This window comes from Salvelinus namaycush, chromosome 6 (genome assembly GCF_016432855.1).
Source record: "Salvelinus namaycush isolate Seneca chromosome 6, SaNama_1.0, whole genome shotgun sequence".
Lineage (NCBI taxonomy): Eukaryota > Metazoa > Chordata > Actinopteri > Salmoniformes > Salmonidae > Salvelinus > Salvelinus namaycush.
In genome coordinates, this window is record NC_052312.1 from 15,697,067 (window position 1) to 15,723,810 (window position 26,744).

At 44.9% G+C, this 26,744-nt stretch overlaps 1 protein-coding gene across 1 annotated transcript; it reads left to right on the forward strand.

The window, feature by feature from the left end:
• Positions 1 to 2,646: 2,646 nt before the first annotated feature.
• On the forward strand, positions 2,647 to 23,549 carry LOC120049690 (arf-GAP with coiled-coil, ANK repeat and PH domain-containing protein 1-like). The gene is made up of 23 exons (XM_038996041.1): positions 2,647 to 2,697; positions 3,137 to 3,237; positions 5,704 to 5,761; positions 7,453 to 7,572; positions 7,764 to 7,817; positions 7,999 to 8,057; positions 8,237 to 8,420; positions 8,922 to 8,966; positions 9,144 to 9,239; positions 12,237 to 12,311; positions 12,831 to 12,943; positions 13,277 to 13,328; positions 13,464 to 13,564; positions 13,716 to 13,827; positions 13,948 to 14,156; positions 14,319 to 14,388; positions 16,116 to 16,210; positions 19,020 to 19,216; positions 19,954 to 20,132; positions 20,229 to 20,338; positions 20,410 to 20,520; positions 20,599 to 20,660; positions 22,562 to 23,549. Exons 2-23 carry the CDS (start codon positions 3,185 to 3,187, stop codon positions 22,657 to 22,659), a joined length of 2,253 nt encoding a protein of 750 aa, XP_038851969.1. The 5' UTR covers positions 2,647 to 2,697; positions 3,137 to 3,184; the 3' UTR covers positions 22,660 to 23,549.
• Positions 23,550 to 26,744: the final 3,195 nt, after the last annotated feature.

Genomic DNA, 26,744 nt, shown 5'->3' on the forward strand with positions numbered 1-26,744 from the left:
ATACTATCTATCAGCTTTTCAGCAGAGTAAGGCCTTTTAACAATATACATCTCTATTCTATTAATGTGAACATTGTGCTCTAATGTGTGTGTGTGTGTGTGTGTGTGTGTGTGTGTGTGTGTGTGTGTGTGTGTGTGTGTGTGTGTGTGTGTGTGTGTGTGTGTGTGTGTGTGTGTGTGTGTGTGTGTGTAGGCTATGTGTGTGTCTGTATTCATGTACATGTGTGTTGCGCCATGCAGAGAGACATAAATGATGGACCTAGATCATCAGCCACTGTAATGATAGGTCTGTGTAGGCCACTCACCCACAGACTAGCTACTGTGGCGTGCAGACCTCTCTGGTTACATAGAACTGTATGTTGTGTTGAGGTAGAGCTAATCTCGTGTTGCTCAAGGATATGTGAACCCTCTTGGAGATACAATATGTGTGTGTGTGTGGGTGTGTGTATGCGCGCATGTGTCTGTGTTTATGTTAATTGGATGGCTTCTTGCCTCAGCAAGACAAAGTACAAGTATCTTCATTCATTGCAAGAGGTTGCCAAACAAGAATACACACCCTAACCACCCAAATTGTACCTCTTTCTAAACATTGGTATGGGATTAAGGGAGTATATGGCCCTTACCAAGCACAATTATCTCACATAAAAACCTATTGACCAAACTACATTCACTCTCACTATACGAATAAATCACAAATTGACTGGTTATTGGGAATACACATAAAAGACTGAACCGTTGGGAGAGAAAGTTTCTGTAATGTTACCTGTTTTTTTTGGTGTTTTTTTTAAATAAATAAATGTATTCTTAAAACTGCATTGTTGGTTAAGGGCTTGTAAGTAAGCATTTAACTGTTCTATTTGGCTCATGTAACAAGTAACATTTGATTTGATTTGTAACGTTCCCCTGATGTTTGTTTTCAACATACAGCGTTTTCAACTTACATATTTGACATACATGGCATTGTGCATGTTAATTTATACAGTAATTATTATTCAACTTGTCCTCACCTGGGATTTGAACAACCTCTTGATTAAGGAGTAACATTAAAAAATAATAACATGCCCCAACAACATGAGACAACTATGTTTTTTTTCTTCTGAAATAAGTAAATCAAATCTATGATGAGAGAATAGTCAGATTAATTGATAACTGACACAGACATGGTGGTGTAGCGCAAAGTGTGGAATGCTATGAACCAAGAGGTTGTGAGTTCGAATCCCATGTGAAGACATGTTGATTACATATGTCTTATTTCATAGTTGTCATGTCGTGACTATTATTATACAATGTAGAAAATAGTACAAATTAAGAAAAACCCTTGAATGAGTAGGTGTGTCCAAACTTTTGACTGTTACTGTATGTAAATTGAAAACGTGTGTGTTAAGCGCACTGTGTGAGTGTGTCCCTAACCAAAACCTCCAGGGGACCATGACAGAACGTCCTATGTTTTAAACGTCATTGGACACAGGAATGTCCTTGAAATTTTTCCATGAATCGTGTCTTGAACATTCTTATCTGAGAACATGGCAACCATGTTCTGTGTATGTTTGGTGTGACGTTGATGGAATAATCTCCTAACCCCCAGAAAACTGAACACTGGAATATTCTTGCAACGTTACAATGTAACGTGTCTATAACATTCATATTGAATATTCTGAGAACATGGTAACCACATTCTGGGCAAGTTCTGTTTGACATTAGGGGAATGGTCTCTTGGAAAACTCCTTGCACATCACTGGACCATTCCTATGAAAACATAAGGTAATGACTTAATGATACTTTTAAGGGAACGTTCCACAGTTGTGGAAACGTTTGTTTTTAGCTGGGTTTTATGTAATGGAGCACTGGTGGGAGCTAAAAGTAGGCCTACATTTGCTCTAAATATATTCCTATAGCTCTTCAGCCTCCACAGAAGTTGTGATCTAGTTGTGATATCAACATAAAAGCCATATGGACATATGTGGTATTTTCTGAGTTGTATACGCTAATTTAGCATACGCAGCCAATAGTGGGCGCTACATCTTCTATGATTGATGTGCATTCTCAGTTGTGTCCCCCGTGGACCGGCTCATACATAAAGCAAACTGGAATAATATGTGTACTGTTTTAATAACACACAATATTCCAACACCATTTTCAGATTTTCTGACAATTTAGGATGTTGCACACCGTGTTCAGCCAAGGTTGTGCAACATGCTAAATTGTCCGAAAATTATGCTTTATTAAACAGTAGGCCTACACATATTTTTCTTGTTTTTTTTCCGCCGGCACGAAATTAAAGCTTTTTTAAGGAGTAAAATTATATATTTGCAGCCTGAATAGAGGATGCTTCTTTTAGCCGGTAGACGGGTGACACTCGCCTAGGCTAACTAGGAATACGCCTAAAAATGTATGCAACCACATGGTTATAATCAGTGCCTCTTATAATAAATGTAAGCCTAATATTCGATTTATTTTAACTCCAAAATTGCAAATTCTAGACTATTTAATCATATCCCCTTCTTTTGAACAACTTCCCTACCACAACAACACTGCAAAAACTGGCTTTTTGCTGTTAGGTTAGTGCAATGGCACTTGCATACCCGGAAATAGTGTGAGGGGGAGGACCAAGGCATCAAGCGAGAGAGATAGGATAGGAAGGATATTTTTTTCGTTAGTGTTCCAGTCTAGTCACCCCAGGGTCCTCGAGGGAAATGCTGTACGTTTACAATTATTTTATTGATGTTGGATTTTTTTACGGTGAAAGGATCTAAACTGTCGAGAAACTGTTTGGATTTTTTCTCCTTCATTTTCCTGACTCAAGCGCGCACTAGAGCAAGAGCGAAGTGGAAAAACTTGCCTATAATAAATGAATCGATTGCAGTTATTTGGTTACTTAATTTATTCTAATCAGTACGTAATAACCTGTTGTTCCAAGAAGAGAAAGGCGCGATTCACTGATACCTAATGTCATGATTTAATGTCGAGAAGAATAGAATTCAAGACAACACAAGTTATTTATTGAAAAACCTAAAAACAATGCAATATACGTTAAATATGTAAATGTTATATTTGGAGTATTGCTAGTTGGGGGAAAACATCGCCAAAAGGAGCTAATCTATTTTCTCACCCACTCTCTCCCATGTCACATTCAACAGCAATAGAAATAGTTGCGGTTGTGTTATTGTTGTAATTTGTGTCGAAGGATGACTGTCAAACTGGATTTTGAAGAGTGTCTCAAAGACTCCCCCCGATTCAGGTAGGTTATGATTAACCCTTGAATAATCTTTTTAATGACTTGGGACAACAGTTTACACAAGCTACAGGCATTATTCATGCAGTTACATTATTAGCATTGTAAAGTGAGAGATAATTTGTAAATGCTGCATAAATGTATGTAGCCTACTTACTGCCGGCAAATTACAGATGTAATCAAGGGTAGCCTATGTAGGCCTACTGTATGTTTTTGCAGTCAATTATTTAGATCGTTTCAAAACTGTTACATGTACACACAGGGCATCCTCCCTAACCGTGAGGAAATAGAGTAGTGCTACAAATGTTTTGCTCAAAGTTACCTGTGCAATCTCAATAGATGCTGAGTGTTGGCAGTGTGTCACACCATTCTAGTTTAATCAGCACAACCAGAGGATGCACTTGTCAAATTACAAAGTGTCAGTCCTGCAGATGGTTTGTGGCCATGCCTCTTGCTTGGGGCCAGATTTGTCACTGCGATGAATGAAATGAGTCTGGGCATTGACATGAGGGGCGAGACACTACCTTTTCTCATTAATGGGGCTGGCTTTGTGTGTTTGAATAAAATAGTGAATTTATACAACTTTGTTGATTGTTGTAAGCAGAGCTCTAAATTAATAGTTTTCATTGGTAGCACTGGTGGTCTCAACTTTAAAATGTTAGTTTAAACAAATATGATACAAATGTAACAACAGCTGCACCGGACATACAACACAAACATAACAAATGTGTTTGCGCCCAATGGCGCAAATATAATTTTGCCATTCGGTGCACTGGTGCTATCAAATCAACATTCCAGGTCACACAGCACAATATTTAGGAGCATATGCCACCAAGATGGTTGCAAGCCGAGGTTGTAAGTCAATGTACGAATGCCACACACCAACCTTGGAGTTCTGCTTGGCTTAATCTCTTTGAGAGTCAATATATATATTTTAATTTAAACTCTAAAAGGAACACAATTTGAAGCCAAAAGGGAAGTGGATTTTGTGTTGGGTTTGAAAGTAGCTAATAAAATAGTTTTGTTGCATTGGGTGTGCTTTGCCTCCCTTTTTTGTCTGGGAGATCAGGAGTAACAGTGGTAATAAACGTCTCTCCCTTTCTCTGTCTCTCTGTCTTTGCTGTTTTATCCTTTCTTAAATCTTGTTTGATTAACCTTGTAAGTGGTGAAAGAGCTCATAACTCTCTCTCTTCCTCTCCTCCCTTCCTCCCCATCTAACTCTCTCGCTCTCTCCTCCCTTTTTCTTGGCTCATGGTCTATCTGGGAGGCACACAGTGTTGGAAAGTTTGACTTGCTGTGGCAGTCAGTGGTGCAAGTTGCAGTGGTGAGGTCTCGTGTTTGACCAAGAACAGCGAGAGGGAGAAGGTTTTAGATGTAGTTCGAACTGAATGTGCCGGAGGTAGGCCTTCAGACACACACACACACACACACACACACACAGCTAGTGTGAAAGGGAGTAGAGGGTGATGTTAGGAGAAAACAGGCTTTGAAAGAGAAGAAAAGAGACTGACAGACATATCAGTGAAAGAAGGATAGAAGAGAGAGGGACTTCTCAGGTAAGAGGCATTGAAAGAGGAAAGGCGAGAGGCTACTACGGTACACATACAGACATAGAGGCCGAGTACTTGGGGTAGCACGTCAAACCGCTGCCTCCCGTTGCTAGGTAATCATGGGGGTGGGCTGGGGTTGTGAAGTGGAACAGGAGGCGAGAGATACTGAGATGATAAATAGGAGACAGGAAGTGTGTTTTTGGGGGGTGGATCATTGCAGAAACTTGAGGTCTCGCTTTCTCTCTCTCAGGCACACCGACTCATGCACGTTCACACACACAGATACACATTCCTTTTTATCACCATACAAACACAGGCGCGAACACACACACACAGAGTAATGATTACAATGTGTGTCTAATGACACAGGCTTTGTTCCAACCTCATCAATTATATTTTCCACCAAACCTTTGGCAGTCCTGTTTGTATTGGTACCCCTGTCACGCTGGGCTAGGCGATTTGAATATGAATGATACTGAGCTGACTGACCCAAGACCTGCAGCCACTGTCTCTACTTCACCGCCAGCAGACAAACAGACGCTGTCTGTTCTGTTTCTCTCTCTCTCTCTCTCTCTCTCTCTCTGTCGTAACTCTGTTTCTCAGCATCTCCTTCTCTCTCTTTTTGTCTTTTTTCTCTCTCAGTATCAATCTGTCTTGAGTGGAAGGCAGCGGAAACCACACTGTAAGGCTGTTGATGTGAAAGACAGACAGAGGAGAGGAGATACTGACTCATAGACAAACAGTCACAACAGCCACAATCTCCTTCCACTGGCCTTCTTACAGGCTTTAACCATGTATACTAGATCCCATGTGAAGCCATGCCCAAGCAGGGTGTGGATGCATGGGAAAATACCTTCTGCCTAAGTGATGTGGCTTAATTTGCCAAGTTATGTGGCAATGTATATGTCTATGTTTCATCCAGGGCCGCCATTGAAGTGGTGGAAGTAGATGTCTGTGAATTGGAAACGCGATTAGAGAAGGTGAGCGACAGTGACACACACACACACACTCATACACACTTTTTTTCTATCCTCATGGGGACCTAAAATGTATTTCCATTCTAAATCCTTTTTTCCTTAACCCAAAACCTTACCTTAACCCATAAACCTAACCCTATTTTACCTTTTATTTAACTAGGAAAGTCAGTTAAGAACATATTCTTATTTTCAATGAGAGCTTAGGAACAGTGGGTTAACTGCCTTGTTCAGGGGCAGAAGGACAGATTTTTACCTTGTCAGCTCAGTGATTCGATCTTGCAACCTTTCACCTTCCAACACACTAACCACTAGTCTACTTGCTGCCCCTATACCTAACCCCTGAGCTTAAAATAGCCTTTGTCCTCATGGGGATGGTGGAAATGTCCCCACAAGGGAGAAATTAGCTTGTTTTACTATCCTTGTGGGGACTTTTGGGGATTTCAGGTCCCCCACAAGGATAGAAGAACAAGACACACATACACACACCTCCCCACTTTTTGCTACTATGGTCCGAGTATGAAAGCTCTTGATATGAGCATAACACCACTTCTACAGTATAAACATGCCCAGCCATCCACAAAGTAGAGTGTAAATAGTAGTTGGACTGGGTCAGTTTTGTACACATCCCTTTTCTCTGAATATTGACTATGAACTGAGAGAGACATAGGCGGTGTTTTACCTGCGTTGTAGGGAATTAACTTTAGTGCTGCTTCCCCACTCTATTGTCGCCAGAGAAAATGTAACTTGATCACATTCTCCTTTCAATCAATTGATATTCCTAATTCCCTAAAGGGTTTGGTGTGCATAACATTTTCAGATGCATACTTTGGTCATTAAAGTTCAGAGTCTTGAGAATCAAATCAAACTTTATTCTTCACATGCGCTGAATACAGCAAGTGTAGACTTTACCATGAAATGGTTACTTACAAGCCCTTAACCAACAGTGCAGTTCAAGAAGAAGAAAATATTTACCAAGTAGCCTAAACTAAAAAGTAATAAGAAAATGTAACACAATAAGAATAACAATAACGAGGCTATATACAGGGGGCACCTGTACCAAGTCAGTGTGCGGGGGTACAGGCCAGTTGAGGTCATCTGTACATGTAGGTGGGGGCGAAGTGACCATGCATAGGTAACAAACAACCAGCGAGTAGCAGCAGTGTACAAAAGGGAGGGGGGGTTCAATGTATATTGTCCGGTGGCGATTTTATGAATTGTTCAGCAGTCTTATGGCTTGGAGGTAGAAGCTGTTGAGGAGCCTTTTGGTCCTAGACTTGGTGCTCCGGTACCACTTGCCATGCGGTAGCAGGAGAAACAGTCTATAACTTGGGTGACTGGAGTCTCTGACAATTTTATGGGCTTACCTCTGACACAGCCTATTATATAGGTCCTGGATGGCAGGAAGCTTGGCCCCAGTGATGTACTGGGCCGTTCGCACTACCCTCTGTAGCGCCTTACGCTCAGATGCCGAGCAGTTGCCATACCAGGCGGTGATGCAACCGGTCAGGATTCTCTTGATGGTGCAGCTGTAGAACCTTTTGAGGATCTGGGGACCCATGCCAAATCTTTTCAGTCTCAACCTATTCTGTGTCTGAACAGTGATCATATTGGTTTGTAGTGCTATGTCATCTCATTTAGCATTGTGTAGTATCCATGTTGTGTTGTATCTTGACACCTGTTGTTGTGTTGTGTAGCTGGTGAAGCAGTGCCACTCCATGCTAGAGGCTGGCAGGGCCTACTGTCAGACGAGCAAGAGCTTTGTCACAGGGCTCAAAGAGCTGGGCCACCACTGTTCTGGGGACAACATGATGGGGGTGAGTCTTTAGAGATTCTGGGTAATACACTCTAAGCACTGATTTGGGATCATTGTAGAAGGAACCTAACTGTACAGGTCATATTACTCATAGTAAATTATTATGAAGGGAAGTGAAAGTTCCATACTATTGTTTTCAGTCATAGAAAAAAAAAGTTAAACTGACTAATTCAATGTTCTTTTCTCATCCAGGAGTGTTTGGAGAAATTCTCCAAGAAGCTGGCAGTGATTCTGGAAGCTCAGGGGGTGAGTTGGACTCCTCTATTGTGCATCGCTAGCTTTCAACGTTAGTTACTGTAGCAACCACTATTACATGTCAGGTGTCTGAGTAGCTTTCTCTCTTTCTCTGCCTCTCTCTTTCTCTGTCTCTTTCTTTCTCTGTCTCTCTGTTTCTTTCTCTGTCTCTTTCTCTTTCTTTTTCTCATAGGAAGTGATTGAAAGCACACAGAAGTCGGTGAAGTTGAAGTTGCTGAGTTTTGTGAAAGAGTGAGTGAGTCTGGCACTCCTTTCTCATTCAGTCCTCTTTGCCCAAACTACTACCATACACTGCTTTCACAACAAATCCAGTCCCACCCACCTCTGGTCTGAAAGGGCCACTCCCTAGCATTCAGTTATGCTACCGCCTTATCCCTCCCTCCCTCCCGCTCCCCCTTCCCTTCTCCCAGGGACGTGCGTCGGTTCAAGGATGTGCGTAAGGAGTTTGAGCGGGGCAGTGAGAGTCTGGAGGCAGCATTGGGGAGGAACGCTCAGGCCCCCCGGGGAAAACAGCACGAGGTAGAAGAGGTCAGCCATGCCCTCCTCAACGCCCGCAAGACCTTCCGCTCCGGAGCCCTCGACTACGTACTGCAGGTGAGGGCATCCAAGGTGGATGGTTGAGGGAGATGGAGGGGTGAGTGTTTGCCTGTGCATACACACTGGCATGGCTGTAGAAACTCTCCCAAATGCATTTTCAGCATGTTAGTTTGACTTTGAATTGGTTTTGAGTGGTTTGCTTTAAATTTAATTACAGGCCAGTATTGAAACGATCAGTTCTAGACTGGAGTCTTTCTCATTCCACAGCTGGCTGGCTTTTTGAGAACATGGACACTACTCAAAGGCCTCAAACAGAATGCTAGATCATTTTACACATAACAGATGTCAGGACCAGGCCATATTTCTAACAAAATAATTAATAAAATATGCAACGGCACCTATGTTTAGGGACATGTGTTTTGCTGTGGTGAATGATAACAGCATTGCCTGAGGGTTTCCCTTTAGCAGGTGGGTCACTATTAATACCCAGAGGTCCGTACAAGCTGCAATCATAACCACACCCATGTTCCGTTCCCTCCTGTTCACAAACTCTCCCAGATCAATGTCATCGAGGCCAAGAAGAAGACCGACATCCTGATGGCGGTGAGTTTCGTCATGTTATCGTTGGGAGTATTGTAAAATGTTGCATGGTTAAGCCCACATGTGGGTGTCTAATCATTTGTTTTCTTGAGCAACTGTTGAGTGCTGTTCATGCTTGCATGTGTTGTTTAGCATGTAGTTGGTTGTATGACAACGCTTTGCTTCGTGTTTCTCTGTCAGATGGTGTCTATGATGGAGGCCCAGTCCCAGTTCTTCCAGCAAGGTCACCAGTCCCTCTCGGAGCTGGACGACTACCGCCGCACCCTGAGTGAAGAGGTAGCAAGAACATGTGAAGGAATGAGAGGGAGGGCGGGAGATAAGTGTGTTGGATGAACCAAGTTCATAGACGGAGGAAGAGATCTGTTCAAGTACGTTGTTCAGATTTTGAAATGAGGGAACACAGCGAGGGAGAGAGAGAGTGGGGTAAAAAGAGTTTATGAGATTGAGTGGAAGAGAAGAGGGGGATGAATTCATCTCCTCTTAGATGGATGGTGAAAAGGTTTATTCTAATAGTCGATTCCATTGATTAATTAGCACACGAGTCCTAGCAATGTGCTCCAGAGGGATGAGGAAGTCACAAGGTGACGTCCCTCTCATCGTGACAGGAAACCGTGTGGGCACCGTCAACAGGAAACATTTCACATGACTGAGAAAGTTTGTGCTTGCGTGCGTGCGTTCGTGTGTGTGTGTGTGTGTGTGTGTGTGAGAGCACGTGCATGTGTGTTTTCATCTAGTCAAACAGTAACGTTAGTGCTACGCTGGAATAGCACTGTAGCATAACTGGAAGAGCTGCCACACATGGAGCTCTAGGCCTGAAGTCAACAGTAGACTAAAACTAACAGGAAGGTTAGTCAGAGAGAAGCTTGAAACCGGAAAGCAAGTCACCTTTCACTGGAGCATTAAAGCTACAATGACTCTTTTAACTCTTCCTGCTGTTACAGGAAATGGCGAAAGAGTGAGAGGCAGAATGAGAGAGAGAAAGAACAAGAGGGCAAGAAAATGTAAAAAAATACCTGCAGACGGTGCTTAAAGACTGCTGGATTGACTGATATAAATATCTTTTTATTTTATTATTATTATTTTTACAAAGATGACCCGTTTACAGAGGAGTATAAAATGCAGTGATGTGTCCTATAAGGAGCATTGATGGCAAATCTGATGGCTGAATGGTAAAGAACATCTATTCGGTCAAGAGCACCCTTACCTGCCGATCTATAAATTACGTCTCCGTAATCTAGCATGGGTAGGATGGTCATCTGAATCAGGGTTAGTTTGGCAGCTGGGGTGTAACACAAAATTCAGGGAGGGGCCAGCTGAGTATAAGACTGTATCATCTGCATATACATGGATGAGATAGCTTCCTACTGCCTGAGCTATGTTGTTGACGTAAATTAACAGCGTGGGGCCTAGGATCGAGCCTTGGGGTACTCCCTTGGTGACAGGCAGTGGCTGAGACAGCAGATGTTCTGACTTAATGCACTGCACTCTTTGAGAGAGGTAGTTAGCAAACAAGGCCAAAGACCCCTCAGAGACACCAATGCTCCTTAGCCGGCCCACAAGAATGGAATGGTCTACCGTAATCAAAAGCTTTGGCCAAGTCAATAAAAATAGCAGCACAACATTACTTTGAATCAAGGGCAATGGTGACATCATCCATAACCTGAGCAGAAACCAGATTGCATACCAGAGAGAATACTATAGACATTAAGAAAGCCAGTCAGTTGATTATTGACAAGTTTTTCCAACACTTTTGATAAACAGGGCAAAATAGAAATTGGCCTATAACAGTTAGGATCAGCTTGATCTCCCCCTTTAAATAAAGGACACACCATGGCTGCCTTCCAAGCAATGAGAACCTCCCCAGAGAGGAGAGACATGTTAAAAAGGTCAGAGATAGGCTTGGCGATGATATGGGCTACAACCTTAAAGAAGAAAGGATCTAAATCATATGACCCAGATGTTTTTTGGGGGTCAAGTTTAAGGAGCTCCTTTAGCACCTCAGACTCAGAGACTGCCTGCAAGGAGAAACTTTGTAGCGGGGTAGGGGAAAAGCATCGGGACTAGTCACATTAAAAGGGCTGGGAGATGAGGAAATGTTGGACGGGCAACGAGGCATGGCGGAGTCATATAGGAATCCTGACTTAATGAAGTGGTGATTAAAGAGCTCAGTCATGTGCTTCTTGTCAGTAACAACCACATCATCAACATGAAGGGAAAGCTGTGAGGAGGAGGGTTTATTCACCAGGTCTTTAACAATTTTCTAGAACTTCTTGGGGTTAGACCCACAGAGAGAGAACTGCTCCTTAAAGGACCTAACTTTGGCCTTCCGGATAGCCTGAGTTCACTTATTTCTCATTTGCCAGAACAAGAGTATGCGTTATGTCGAGCCTTTCGCCAAATGGAATCCTTGAGGTGGAGTAACTCTGCCAGATCATGGTCGAACCAGGGGCTGAACCTGTTTTTAATTCTCATTATCTTTATGGTGGCATGTTTGTTAATAATACCACTGAAAATATAAAAAAAGAATGTCCAAGTGTCTTCGACAGGGGGATCAAGCTGATTCTATACAAATTTACAGAGACCAGGTAATTAAGGAAGGCTTGCTCATTAATGTTTTTTAGCAAGCGTCTATGACAAATCAGGACAGATCGTTTCACTGAGCAGCCATTACGAACACAGGCTGTAAAACAGTGATCACTAAGGTCATTATAGAAAACACCAGACTGATACCTGTCAGGATTATTTGTGAGGATAACATCAAGGAGAGTAACCTTTTCTGGGTGTTTGGAGTCATACCTTGTGGGATTGGTAATCATCTGAGAAAGATTTAGGGAGTCCTGAAACCTTAATGAGAGAGAGAGGGAGAAAGTAAAGCTGCTGCAGGAAGCTGCTTGAGGTTTTCCCTCGATCCTCCATGCAGAAACAGGGATTTGGGACAGGTTCAGCACTTCCTGTTTCCCCAAGAGGACGAAGTCTGGAGTGATGGACTCCCTGACATCTAGCTAAAAGCTGTCCAAGACAGAAGTCCTTAATCTCCTAGCCTGATTTTCCTCAACAGTTTCTACATTTATCTCTACAACTACATAAAAAACATACTGTTCCAGTATACTGTGTACATTATTCTCTATATTTTGTTCCCTGGCCAAACTGGCCTATCATGCTGCACTGCCTTGTGTGATATAGGATAATGTGCATCATTTGAAACATATTGTATTCTGTGTTTTTTTAAATCAAATTGTTTGTGCCTGACTCTCTCTCTTTTCTCATACACAGCACACTCAACTAGTGTTGAATTCCGCCAGGGAGAAGAGAGACATGGAACAGAGACACGAGGCCATTAAGAAAAAGGTGAACACTGCTGGATCCAAACTAAACACAGGCCACCAAGTTGGCTGCCATGTTATTACACTAGAAGCAAATATCTTTTGTAACTAAACCAAGATAGACCACAACCTGTCGTTTCCAATGGGAACAAATGAGGGCAGAACAAGCGAGGAGGTGGGCAGAGCCAAACACGAGCTAGCGCGATCCAATTGGTGCGTTCTAGCATGCATCTGCATATTTCCCTTAGGGAATGCCACCTCTGTGAAATGAGTGTGGGCAATTCTCCTTTGCAATCCATCTAACGTGATTTTTTTTTGTGCAAAGGGTAAGTCTACAAAAATGTTGTTCCCTTTGTTCAGAAAATATTCTATCTGTGCTAGAAGTCTCCAACCTGTGAAGATACAGCCAGTCAAACCTGATGAAGTCATCACTTCCTTTTAGACATAGCTTGGTGGTCTACTGGCATCACTGCATTACAATGATATTTACTAACATCCCTTCCCTACAGTAATGTTTATGGTTGTGTTTATGTTGTGTTGGCAGGATGTCTCCTACGATAACTCCTTAATGGATTTCTGTGCTGATGCCGCCAACGGTATTGCCATGGAGGGCTACCTGTATAAGAGAGCTAGCAATGCCTTCAAGACCTGGAGCAGGTATGTTACCCCACCACACATTCTCTCTACTGCATGTTGTTCTCTCTCTTTCTCTGTGTTTCTCTCTCTCTCTCTCTCTGATATTTTAAGGCTATAGCCTAGGAAGCAGAGGAGGCTGCTGAGGGGAGGACTGCTTATAGAAAGGGCTGGAATGGTGTCAACCACATGGAACCACGTTTGATACCATTCTATTGACTCTTCAAGGCATTAATATGAGCCGGCCTCCCCTCAGCAGCCTCCACTGCTAGGAAGGTGATGGGTAGATTCATGATATATCTATTTATTGCATTATTCAGTCTCATCTCCTTTTGATCTCCTGTCTCACGACGGTAGGCGCTGGTTCTCTATTCAGAAAAATCAACTGGTCTATCAGAAGAAATTCAAGGTGAATTTTTGAAAGCCACTGCTTTACTTTTCAATGCATTTTTTTATAGCAATCCATGCAGAGACAAAGTTAATGACGTTCACACACACCCACCCACACACACACACAGCCTGACCGTGTCCTTCTTTCTCTCAGGATCAGCCCACAGTAGTGATTGAGGATCTGCGTCTTTGTACAGTGAAGGTCTGCGTTGACAACGAGAGACGATTCTGCTTCGAGGTGGTCTCTCCATCCAAGTGAGTCTACAACTGTGGTGTGTGTGTGTGTGTGTGTGTGTGTATTGGTATATACAGGGAAGGTAGGGGTGTGTGTGTGTGTTGATGTTGCTTTAGATATTTATTTAGTGTATTTGTTTAGTGTTAACATAGTGATTTTGTGTGTGTGTAGGAGCTGTCTGTTACAGGCAGACTCCGAGCGTCAGCAGCAGGGCTGGATCAGTGCTGTCCAGAACAGCATTGCTTCAGCCTTCCAGGAACGCAGAGAAGACCCACACTGTTCCGTGAGAAAACATACAAACATTATTCATTCTCACTACACATGTGTTTCAGAAGATTTGTAGGTCATTGTCTACACAAAGTTTGTTTGTGTGTGTACATCTCTCGCTCTCTCTCTCACATAGAGGGAGTATTGCAGCTCTGTGTCGGGAGGCAGCCCAGGAGGAGTAGGGCTGTGTGGGGAGCAGGAGAAGACGGGGGGCCGCGAGGCTCTGGAGGAGGTCCAGGCCATCCCGGGGAACATGCAGTGCTGCGACTGTGGAGAGCCCGGTCCGGACTGGGCCTCTATCAACCTGGGGATCACGCTCTGCATCGTCTGCTCGGGGATACACAGGTACACACACACACACACACACACACACACACACACACACACACACACACACACACACACACACACACACACACACACACACACACACATTCAAGCAAACACATACACTCAAGCAAACACACACACAAACTAATATGTAACTACCTTCTGTCCTTCTGACAGGAGTCTGGGCGTCCATTTCTCCAAAGTACGCTCCCTCACCCTGGACTCCTGGGAACCAGAGCTGGTCCGGGTAAGAATACATCCACTACGCTACCTTTGGATGCATCTCAATAGTGTAGCATTACTAGACTAATGTCAAGGGGGGTTACTGTACAGTCGTGGCCAAAAGTTTTGAGAATGACACAAATATTAATTTCCACGAAGTTTGCTGCTTCAGTGTCTTTATATATTTTTGTCAGATGTTACTATGGAATACTGAAGTATAATTACAAGAATTTCACAAGTGTCAAAGGCTTTTATTGACAATTACATGAAGTTGATGCAAAGAGTCAATATTTGCAGTGTTGACCCTTCTTTTTCAAGACCTCTGCAATCCGCCCTGGCATGCTGTCAATTAACTTCTGGGCCACATCCTGACTGATGGCAGCCCATTCTTGCATAATCAATGCTTGGAGTTTGTCAGAATTTGTGGGTTTTTGTTTGTCCACCCGCCTCTTGAGGATTGACCACAAGTTCTCAATGGGATTAAGGTCTGGGGAGTTTCCTGGCCATGGACCCAAAATATCTATGTTTTGTTCCCCGAGCCACCTAGTTATCACTTTTGTCTTATGGCAAGGTGCTCCATCATGCTGGAAAAGGCATTGTTTGTCACCAAACTGTTCCTGGATGGTTGGGAGAAGTTGCTCTCGGAGGATGTGTTGGTACCATTCTTTATTCATGGCTGTGTTCTTAGGCAAAATTGTGAGTGAGCCCACTCCCTTGGCTGAGAAGCAACCCCACACATGAATGGTCTCAGGATGCTTTACTGTTGGCATGACACAGGACTGATGGTAGCGCTCACCTTGTCTTCTCCGGACAAGCTTTTTTCCGGATGCCCCAAACAATCGGAAAGGGGATTCATCAGAGAAAATGACTTTACCCCAGTCCTCAGCAGTCCAATCCCTGTACCTTTTGTAGAATATCAGTCTGTCCCTGATGTTTTTCCTGGAGAGAAGTGGCTTCTTTGCTGCCCTTCTTGACACCAGGCCATCCTCCAAAAGTCTTTGCCTCACTGTGTGTGCAGATGCACTCACACCTGCCTGCTGCCATTCCTGAGCAAGCTCTGTACTGGTGGTGCCCCGATCCCACAGCTGAATCAAATTTAGGAGAAGGTCCTGGCGCTTGCTGGACTTTCTAGGGCGCCCTGAAGCCTTCTTCAAAACAATTGAATCGCTCTCCTTGAAGTTATTGATGATCGGATAAATGGTTGATTTAGGTGCAATCTTACTGGCAGCAGTATCCTTGCCTGTGAAGCCCTTTTTGTGCAAAGCAATGATGACGGCACGTGTTTCCTTGCAAGTAACCATGGTTGACAGAGGAAGAACAATGATTCCAAGCACCACCCTCCTTTTGAAGCTTCCAGTCTGTTATTCGAACTCAATAAGCATGACAGAGTGATCTCCAGCCTTGTCCTCGTCAACACTTACACCTGTGTTAACGAGAGAATCACTGACATGATGTCAGCTGGTCCTTTTGTGGCAGGGCTGAAATGCAGTGGAAATGTTTTTGGGGGATTCAGTTCATTTGCATGGCAAAGAGGGACTTTGCAATTAATTGCAATTCATCTGATCAATCTTCATAACATTCTGGAGTATATGCAAATTGCCATTATACAAACTGAGGCAGCAGACTTTGTGAAAATTTATATTTGTGTCATTCTCAAAACTTTTGGCCACGACTGAAATATATATACTTTCTTTATTCAATAAAAACACAACTGACGTTTGTGTTTATCCTCCCTGCCTCCCTGTCCTGTAGTTGATGTGTGAGTTGGGAAACACAGCCATCAACAGGATCTACGAGGGGCGAATTGATGAGATCACCATCAAGAAACCTCACCCGTCCAGTCCAAGGTATCTCACTCCCCACTCTCATTTTCATTCCTCGGGTCATGAGTCATCACTTTTTATTAATCTCACACAGACAGTCAAGATGTAATAGCGTTGCCGTGTGATTTCATTGCAGGTTCTTTAAGGTTAATGGAACAGAACGTTCAGATAGAAATATATTGTGTAGACCAGGCAAGATTCTGTATTGTCTATATACTGTGGAGTAGTTCTATTCATTACATTTCTATCTGCAACATTCAAAACATTATAAAAAGTTCTGTTGAATCCCCAGGTATAAGAATACCCCCTTCATCTCCTTCTGGTGTCATTAACATGAAACTGCAGGGAGATGTTTTACAATTTTTCCTTATTACACTTTACATGCATAAAATGTCAGCTATCCTTTTTCTTTGCTCAATATGCCAACATTCTATCTTTAAGTACACTACATGACCCAAAGTATGTAGACACCTGCTACTCGAACGTCTCATTCCAAAATCATGGGTATTAATATGAGTTGGTTTCCCCTTTGCTGCTTGCTTCCATTCAGCTGTTCGTGAGGACGGGCACTGACTTATGTATTATACAGTGCAGGAAAGTATTCAGACACCTTGACTTTTTCCACATTTTGTTACGTTATAGCCTTATTTTAAAATGGATAACATAAATTTTTCCCCTCATCAATCTACACGCAATACCCCATAATGACAAAGCAAAAACAGGTTTTTAGATATTTTTTTGCAGATGTATTAAAAATAAAAAAACAGATACCTTATTTACGTAAATATTCAGACCCTTTGCTATGAAACTCGAAATTGAGCTCAGGTGCATCCTATTTCCATTGATCATCCTTGAGATGATTCTACAACTTGATTAGTGTTGTGATAAATTAAATTGATTGGATATGATTTGGAAAGGCACACAGTCTTTTTATTATTATTTTATTATTATTATATATATTTTTTAACCTTTATTTAACTAAGCAAGTCAGTTAAGAACAAATTCTTATTTACAATGACCTATCCCGGCCAAACCCTAACCCGGACAACACTGGATCAATTGTGTGCCGCCCTATAGGACTCCCAATCACGGCCGGTTGATACAGCCTGGAATCGAACCAGGTTCTGTAGTGACCCCTCTACCACTGAGATGCAGTGCCTTAGACCGTTGCCCCACTCGGGAGCCCTGTCTATATAAGCTTGCAAAAACCAAGCCATGAGGTTGAAGGAATTGTCCGGAATGCTCAGAGACAGTATTGTCTCGAAACACAGATCTGGGGAAGGGCACCAAATAAATTCTACAGCATTGAAGGTCCCCAAGAACACAGTGGTCTCCATCATTCTTAAATGGAAGAAGTTTGGAACCACCAACTCTTCCTAGAGCTGGCTGCCTGGCCAAACTGAGCAATCGGGGGAGAAGGGTCTTTGTCAGGGAGGTGACCAGGAACCCAATGGTCACTCTGACAGTATTCCTCTGTGGAGCTGGGAGAACCTTCCAGAAGGACAGCAATCTCTGCAGCAGTCCACATATCAGGCCTTTATGGTTGAGTGGCCAGACGGAAGCCACTCTTCAGTAAAAGGCACATGCAGCCCACTTGGAGTTTGCCAAAAGGCACCTAAAGGACTCTCAGAGCATGAGAAACACGATTCTCTGGTCTGATGAAACCAAGATTGAACTCTTTGGCCTGAATGCCAAGTGTCCCGTCTGGGGGAAACCTGGCACCATCCCTACGGTGAAGCATGGTGGTGGCAGCATCATGCTGTGGGGATGTTTTTCAGAGGCAAGGACTTTGAGACTAGTCAGGATTGATGCAAAGTTGAACGGAGCAAAGTACAGAGAGATCCTTGATGAAAACCTGCTCCAAAGCGCTCAGGACCTCAGACTGGGGCGAAGGTTCACCTTCCAACAGGACAAGGACCAAATGCACACAGCCAAGACAATGCATGAGTGGCTTCAGGATACGTTTCGAACATCTCTGGAGAGACTTGAAATTAGCTGTGCAGCGACGCTCCCCATCCAACCTGACAGAGCTTGAGAGGATCTGCAGAGAAGAATGGGAAAAACTCACCAAATACAGGTGTGCCAAGCTTGTAGCCTCATACCCAAGAATACTCGAGGCTGTAATCGGTGCCTAAGGTGTTTCAACAAAGTACTGAGTAAAGGGTCTGAATACTTATGTAAATGTGATATTTCAGTTTTTATTTGTTAAATTTGGCAAAATTTCTAAAAGCCTGTTTTTGCTTTGTCATTATGGGGTATTGAGTGTAGATAGATTTAACAGATGAGGGGGGGGGGAACTATTTTAGAATAAGGCAGTAACAAAATCTAGAAAAGTTAAGGGGTCTGAACACTTTCCGAAGGCACTGTATCTGACTTCCTCTTTTCCTCTCTTCTGCTGCACCCCAGACAGGAAGTGACACAGGTACATGACAACGGCTGTGGTTTGTGCCGTAACATGACAATGACTGTGGTTTGTGTCGTAACTAAACTGTCCCCCAGAAATGTGCTGTGCAACTGCATGGCTTTGTGTATGTGTTCTGGATGTAAAGTAGAATGCAGTCAACCATGTTGTAATACATTACAGGGAGGGCTGGCTTGTCAAATTGAATTGAACTGAATTGCTGTGTTATAATATGATGGTTTGATAATGTGCATTACTGTGTATGAAATTCAGTTGATTTGATATATTGTTTTACTCAAATTGCTTTAATGATCTGACACTCTCTTGCCTTCCTTTATTTCTATCTATCCATCTCTCTCGTTCTCCATCTCTCTCTGTCCCCATTCTCTCTCTTTCTCCATCTTTCTCTCTCTCTCTCTATTGCTCTATCAGGGGTGATAAGGAGTCGTGGATTCGTTCTAAGTACGTGGAGAAGAAGTTCATCCAGAAGCTCCCGGAGACGGGACGTAAAGCTCCCCTGCGGCGCTCCAGCGCCCGGAGGAACAGGGCTAACACCCAGGAGAGGCCAGCCGGGTCACGACCCCCACTCAAACCCAAACCCACCCGGGCCACCCTGCCACGACTCGCAGGTACTGGACAGGACATACACGCTCATCTGATTCACCCCATAGGGCCAAACCCGAGCAGACCTGTACCAGGCTGGCCTTGTTAAGCATTACATTACAACTGATCAGGTATTCAAATCAACAGTATACGTTTCTGCTTCCTATAAAAGAGATGTTGATGTTCTTTTCGCTGTCTGCTGATGGACTGGTAGGTGTTGAAGTGACATAAGTCCTGATCCAGTACAGATGTGTGTCCAGGTCAGGAATGTAAGCGACGCAGGTGCTGTGGGTTATTTGTGTCTGTCCAAGCGATAGATAAGAGGATAGATGCCAACGACAGAAATTCCACAACTTATCAAGCTAGGAAGGAATTTATATCAAATATTCACACAATGTTGAACCTCGCTGCACCCAAACTGACACACATACACACACACACACACACACACACACACACACACACACACACACACACATCATCCATAAACCTGGTGACACAGCAAAAAGTGGTAAGCTTGTTACATTGTCGTAGTGTGTGTGTTGTTATAGTCAGCAGGATAAAACTGTCATCTTGTGGCCTGTTGCTATACTGAAGGAAAGTCATGTGACGCTCTCTCTTTCCCTTCAGGGCTTGATCAGAGTGACCTTGTCCAAAAGAACAATACGGGCATTCACAAAGGTGACACAAACACACACAGAGACGCCCCCCCCCCCCACCACACACACATACACGCACTAAACCCCCTGTCATCCCTCCACAGATGATGAAGATGACGAAGAGGAGGACCTGTCTGGTCTTCATCCCGGGGCGTTGTTATATCGGTCTGCAGCGCTGCAGCATTTCCCTGTCATGGCCGACGCCCTGGCCCACGGAGCTGACGTCAACTGGGTCAACACAGCCGAGGAGTCCAGCACCCCACTCCTACAGGCCGTCACCGCGGTGAGGAGAGAGAGTGTTTATAAGAGAGCAAGCTGGTTTGTGTGAATGTATCTGTTGTGCGTATATGCTCACCTGCCCTCTGACCCATCTCTCCAGAACTCCTTGGCAGCGTGTGAGTTCCTGCTACAGAACGGTGCCAATGTCAACACAGCAGACAGCAACAGGAGAGGACCTCTACACCATGCCACTATACTGGGACACACTGGGTAGGATGGACACACACATGCGCACACATACGCACGCACACACACGCACTAACCTGGTCCCTGTCTCCCAGGCTTGTGTGTCTGTTCCTGAAGCGAGGGGCGGACTACAACGCCAGAGACAACACCCAGAAAGACCCCATTACTATCGCCGTGGAGACAGCCAACGCTGACATCGTCACCCTGTGAGTATAAACTTCAGTTGATTTGTTGACACTAGAAGGATTGATTGATTTTCTCACGACTTTGCTTTCTCCTGACAGGCTGCGAATTGCCAAGATGAACAAGGAGATGCGGGAGATGGATGGAGCCTTTGGCCAACCAGGTCACTCAGGGGGACAGGGAGTGGGCGGGACAGGGAGTGGGATGGGCCAAACCAGGAAGGGACTTCAGGCCTTGAAGAACCAACTGAGTGGATGGGCACTAGGGGGGCAGAATGAGTAGAGAGAGGTGGACAGGCATCGTAATTGAGGAGAGAACAGATAGGGAGGAGGGGTACTTCTGAGGTGCGTAGGCTACTCGTCTAACAGTTCCCAGTAAGTTGTGAGGTAACATTAAAATAGATTCCATTTTTTTTTTTAAACATTACAGTCAAGCATGATGTTCAAGTTATGTTTTGATTGATTTCTGGAATCATTGCTGGACCCTTCCTAGAGTGCTGTCAGAAGAAATCTGGACAAATAAGAGGTTAGGGGGAACGTTCTTGGAACTTATATGGGGAACGTACCTGGAACAGAGTTGTTAACTGGATTACTGGGTAGGGACCATTTGCTGTATCTTCAAAGAGGGAGTAGAGTGAATGCAGTAGAGGGATAACTAGAATACAGGGTAAATGTATGGATAAGAGGCTTCTATACTGTAGTATTTATGTATGTTGGAAGAGGCAACCATTTTGGGAATATAATACTAAAGGGAAAAACAGGGAAAAGGAGAGAACATAGAAGAGGAAGGAGGGACGTTTAAAGGGAGTGTTTATGTATGCACACCACGAGAGAGTCCACGTTGCACTTTGATGTAGAATGAATGAATGCAGTTAGTGATCCTGCACTTTACAGCCCATATAAGCTCAATGTAGATCAGTGTATGATAACACTGGTCATTGGCCATGTTTAACATGTATTTATACACCTATATATAAGTGTAGAGTTCTATATGGACGTATGTATGAATGTATTGTATGATAGCACAGGATGCTGCTTGAAAAAGAATGAGTCTGATTGTTAGGGTTGTCTCGTCATGTACATTTTATGCACCTTGCATAAGTCCAGCAACCAATGGTATTGTCACTTGAGGGTTTTTTCATTATACATCTGTATGTTCCCCCAGGCTTACTTTAACCTTTTCAAACGGACTCTTTTGTCACACCGAAGTGGTTATTATTGTGTTTGACCGGTTTCAAATGCACACTGCCACCGTTTAAGCATTGCTTTTGCTTGAGAATTAGAACTTGGTGCTGAGAACATGAAGATGTATAGAAAGTAATGAGCCACTCTGTCATTTGTAGTTCAGTGTTTTCCAAACAGTGGCTCAGGGCCCACTGGTGGGTTATGTTATTGCCAGTCTTAGGCTGCTGGTCAAACCTAGGTCGTGTCTGTTATAAACATGTTTGTGTCTATCTGGACAATGAACAATGCACCATGATTAAACATTTGGGAACCACTGGTCTAAACCCATCAGCTAGCCAGTAGGCCTAGCTGATGCAACCAATTTGGGCTGGAACAGTGGACTCTCAATGGGTAGAGCTGTAATCTTTTTTGCGGTGTTGTATGCGAAATAGGGTGACCCATCCATTCCTCCATAGCCAAACTGTCTGTTCCAAGTCCAAGTTATTTACTCCAGTACTGTCACAATAACTCCCTATTTCAAATCCTGGTTTGAAATATCCTAACTCAAATCATTTGTCTGGCTCTGGAGGACTGAGGTTGTGAGGCTCATGTAATGTCTATACTCGGAAATGCTTAATTTGTCTGTCAGTCTCTGATGTGCAGTGCTTTCTCATTGTTGTTTTGTGAGCCTTTGTGTTTGTCCAATGAGGCGACTGCCTGCTCTGCGCTGCTTGCACAGTGTGTCCCTTGATGCCACCGCCTTACAGCGCTACAGGTAAACAGTGTGTGCGCGTGCCTCCGCGTGTGCGCATGCGTGTTTCTAGTAGTAGCCTAATGTCGGCCAATTATAAATGTCTAAATCCTCTTTTCCTGAATTTATCTCATGTCTTGTTTTTCTAAGGTGATGAAACGTACCAGGACATCTTCAGGGACTTCTCTCACATGGCATCTAACAACCCGGAGAAACTCAAGCGCCGCAGCACAGACTTTAAAACTTGACCTACCCAACAGCTGGTTCTTTTGTATGCTGTTGTTATGCTGTTTTCCTTCTTCTTTTTTTGTCACACACACGCCGACACAGACAAACACACACACACATTTGCTGGCCACCTGCTCTGCGTTAGGTCATTGCTCAGCTGGTGATTACTTTAGTAGCGGCTCCGGTCCAACAGTAATGTCTTTGTGTTTGGCTGCCAGAGGAGAACACTCGGGCTTAGTGGCTACATGAGACACTTGTTGGAGGAGATAGAAGATGTACAGCCTAATAATGACAGCTAATACAGTAATAACTTTCCATTGATTGATTTATTTCCTAATTTAATTTGGTTAACCATAGTCTAGCGGAGCCATCCGACCCTAATCTCGTTGACTTGACTATAAGGCTAGGTTTCCCACAACTACTGTTGAACAAAAAAAATATATTTTAATAGCTGTGTTGCTTTCTGATGATCCTCCTCAATGTATTGTTGTGACAGAAAGAAAAGGAGGGATATGTTTGAAGCAAAGGGTTAAACAGTTGTATGTGCTCTTATACTTTTCTTCATAATTTTGGATGTGATGTTGTTTCTTTGTATATCATGTTTATTTTGGGGGGGGGGTCTATTGACTGCATGAGGTACAAGAGATGTATTTCTTGCGAAAATTTAAATACCAGAGTTCATTTCAGTTTCTGTGTAAAGTCATTCAGTGGACCTAAATATACTGGGTGTGTTCAAGCGGTAAGCCGAAAGAAGTCGACTAGACGAAAATAGCGAGTGAAGTCGGGGGGAGGTGTATCTGCGACAGCCAAAAGCAAGGCTCAGATCAACATGGCAATGTCAACATAGCTGCTATATAAAAGTTTTTCTTTATAAATGTCTAAATAAACTTTTCTATAACCCCATATCACACACTCACAAACTGAAAACGTAACATATGTACAATTCATTGGTTAAATCAAATCAAATGTATTTATATAGCCCTTCTTACATCAGCTGATATCTCAACGTGCTGTACAGAAACCCAGCCTAAAACCCCAAACAGCAAGCAATGCAGATGTAGAAGCACGGTGGCTAGGAAAAACTCCCTAGAAAGGCCAAAACCTAGGAAGAAACCTAGAGAGGAACCAGGCTATGAGGGGTGGCCCGTCCTCTTCTGGCTGTGCCGGGTGGAGATTATAACAGAACATGGCCAAGATCTTCAAATGTTCATAAATGACCAGCAAGGTCAAATAATAATAATCACAGTAGTTGTCGAGGGTGCAGCAAGTCAGCACCTCAGGAGTAAATGTCAGTTGGCTTTTCATAGCTGATCATTAAGAGTATCTCTACCGCTCCTGCTGTCTCTAGAGAGTTGAAAACAGCAGGTCTGGGACAGGTAGCACGTCCGGTGAACAGGTCAGGGTTCCATAGCCGCAGGCAGAACAGTTGAAACTGGAGCAGCAGCACGGGACAGCAAGGAGTCATCATGCCAGGTAGTCCTGAGGCATGGTCCTAGGGCTCAGGTCCTCCGAGAGAGAGAAAGAAAGAGAGAATTAGAGAGAGCCTACTTAAATTCACACAGGACACCGGATAAGACAGGAGAAGTACTCCAGATATAACAAACTGACCCTAGCCCCCCGACACATAAACTACTGCAGCATAAATACTGGAGGCTGAGACAGGAGGGGTCAGGAGACACTGTGGCCCCATCCGATGATACCCCCGGACAGGGCCTGTAACGGCGTTCCTCCTCCTCTTCATCCGAAGAGGAGGAGCAGGGATTGAACCAAACTGCAGCGTTGTATTTAGACATAATGAATTTATTTAAGTGTAGACGAAAAACACGAACTTCACTTGAATACTTACAAAATAACAAAACGAATGTAGACAAACCTGAACATACGAACTTACATAAAACACGAAGAACGCACAACAGGAAAAATGACTACATAAAACGATGAACGAACGAAACAGTCCCGTATGGTGCAACAAACACTGACACAGGAAACAACCACCCACAACAAACAGTGTGAAAACACCTACCTTAATATGACTCTCAATCAGAGGAAATGAAAACCACCTGCCTCTAATTGAGAGCCATATCAGGTCACCCTTTAAACCAACATAGAAACAGAAAACATAGACTGCCCACCCAAACTCACGTCCTGACCAACTAACACATACAAAAACTAACAGAAAACAGGTCAGGAACGTGACATAACCCCCCCCTTAAGGTGCGAACTCCGGGCGCACCAGCACAAAGTTTAGGGGAGGGTCTGGGTGGGCATCTGACCACGGTGGTGGCTCAGGCTCTGGGCGAGGTCCCCACCCCACCATAGTCAATCCCAGCTTACGTTTCCCCCTACGACTGACCACCCTCCTATTCCACCCACTTACTTTTAATGGTAACCTTACGATAAGAGGCAGCACCGTGATAGAGAGATAGCTCAAGACAGAGAGGTAGGTCAGGATAGAGAGGTAGCTCAGGATAGAGGGGCAACTCCGGACTGAAAGGCAGCTCTGGACTGAGGGGCAGTTCTGGATTAATGGCCGCTCTGGGCTGAGGGGCAGCTCATGACTGGCTGACGGCTCTGGACGCTCATGGCTGGCTGACGGCTCTGGACGCTCATGGCTGGCTGACGGCTCTGGACGCTCATGGCTGGCTGACGGCTCTGGACGCTCATGGCTGGCTGACGGCTCTGGACGCTCATGGCTGGCTGACGGCTCTGGACGCTCATGGCTGGCTGACGGCTCTGGACGCTCATGGCTCGCTGGCGGCTCTGGCAGATCCTGTCTGGTTGGCGGCTCTGGCAGATCCTGTCTGGTTGGCGGCTCTGGCAGATCCTGTCTGGTTGGCGGCTCTGGCAGATCCTGTCTGGTTGGCGGCTCTGGCAGATCCTGACTGACGAATGGCTCTAGCGGCTCCTGACTGACTAACGGCTCTGACGGCTCGGGACAGACGGGCGGCTCTAATGGCTCGGGACAGACGGATGGCTCAGACGGCACTGGGCATACGGATGGCTCAGACGGCACTGGGCAGACGGATGGCTCAGACGGCACTGGGCAGACGGATGGCTCAGACGGCACTGGGCAGACGGATGGCTCAGACGGCACTGGGCAGACGGATGGCTCAGACGGCACTGGGCAGACGGATGGCTCAGATGGCGCTGGTGAGACGGATGGCTCTGGCCGGATGAGACGCACTGTAGACCTGGTGCGTGGTGCCGGAACTGGAGGCACCGGGCTAAGGACACGCACCTTCATGCTAGTGCGGGGAGCAGGGACAGGGCACACTGGACTCTCAAAGCGTACTATTTGCCTGGTGCGTGGTACCGGCACTGGTGGCACCGGGCTGAGGGCACGCACATCAGGACGAGTACGGGGAGAAGGAACAGTGTGTACAGGGCTCTGGAGACGCACAGGTGGCTTAGTGCGTGGTGCCGGAACTGGAGGCACTGGGCTGGAGACACGCACCATAGGAAGAGTGTGTGGAGGAGGAACAGGGCTCTGAAAACGCACTGGAAGCCTGGTGCGTGGTGTAGGCACTGGTGGTACTGGGCTGGGGCGGGGAGGTAGCGCCGGAAATACCGGACCGTGCAAGCGTACTGGCTCCCTTGAGCATTGAGCCTGCCCAACCTTACCTGGTTGAATGCTCCCCGTCGCCCGACCAGTGCGGGGAGGTGGAATAACCCGCACCGGGCTATGTAGGCGAACCGGGGACACCATGCGTAAGGCTGGTGCCATGTATGCCGGCCCGAGGAGACGCACTGGAGACCAGACGCGTTGAGCCGGCATCATGGCACCTGGCTCAATGCCCAATCTAGCCCTACCAGTGCGGGGAGGTGGAATAACCCGCACCGGGCTATGCACACGTACAGGAGACACCGTGCGCTCTACTGCGTAACACGGCGTCTGCCCGTACTCCCGCTCTCCACGGTTAGCCTGGGAAGTGGGCGCAGGTCTCCTACCTGCCCTTGGCCCACTACCTCTTAGCCCCCCCCCCCCCAAGAAATTTTTGGGGTTTCTTCACGGGCTTCCGTGCTAGCCGCGTACCTTCATAAATCCGGTCTCTCTCTCCCGTTGCCTCCGCTCTCCTAATCGCCTCCAGCTGTTCCCATGGAAGGC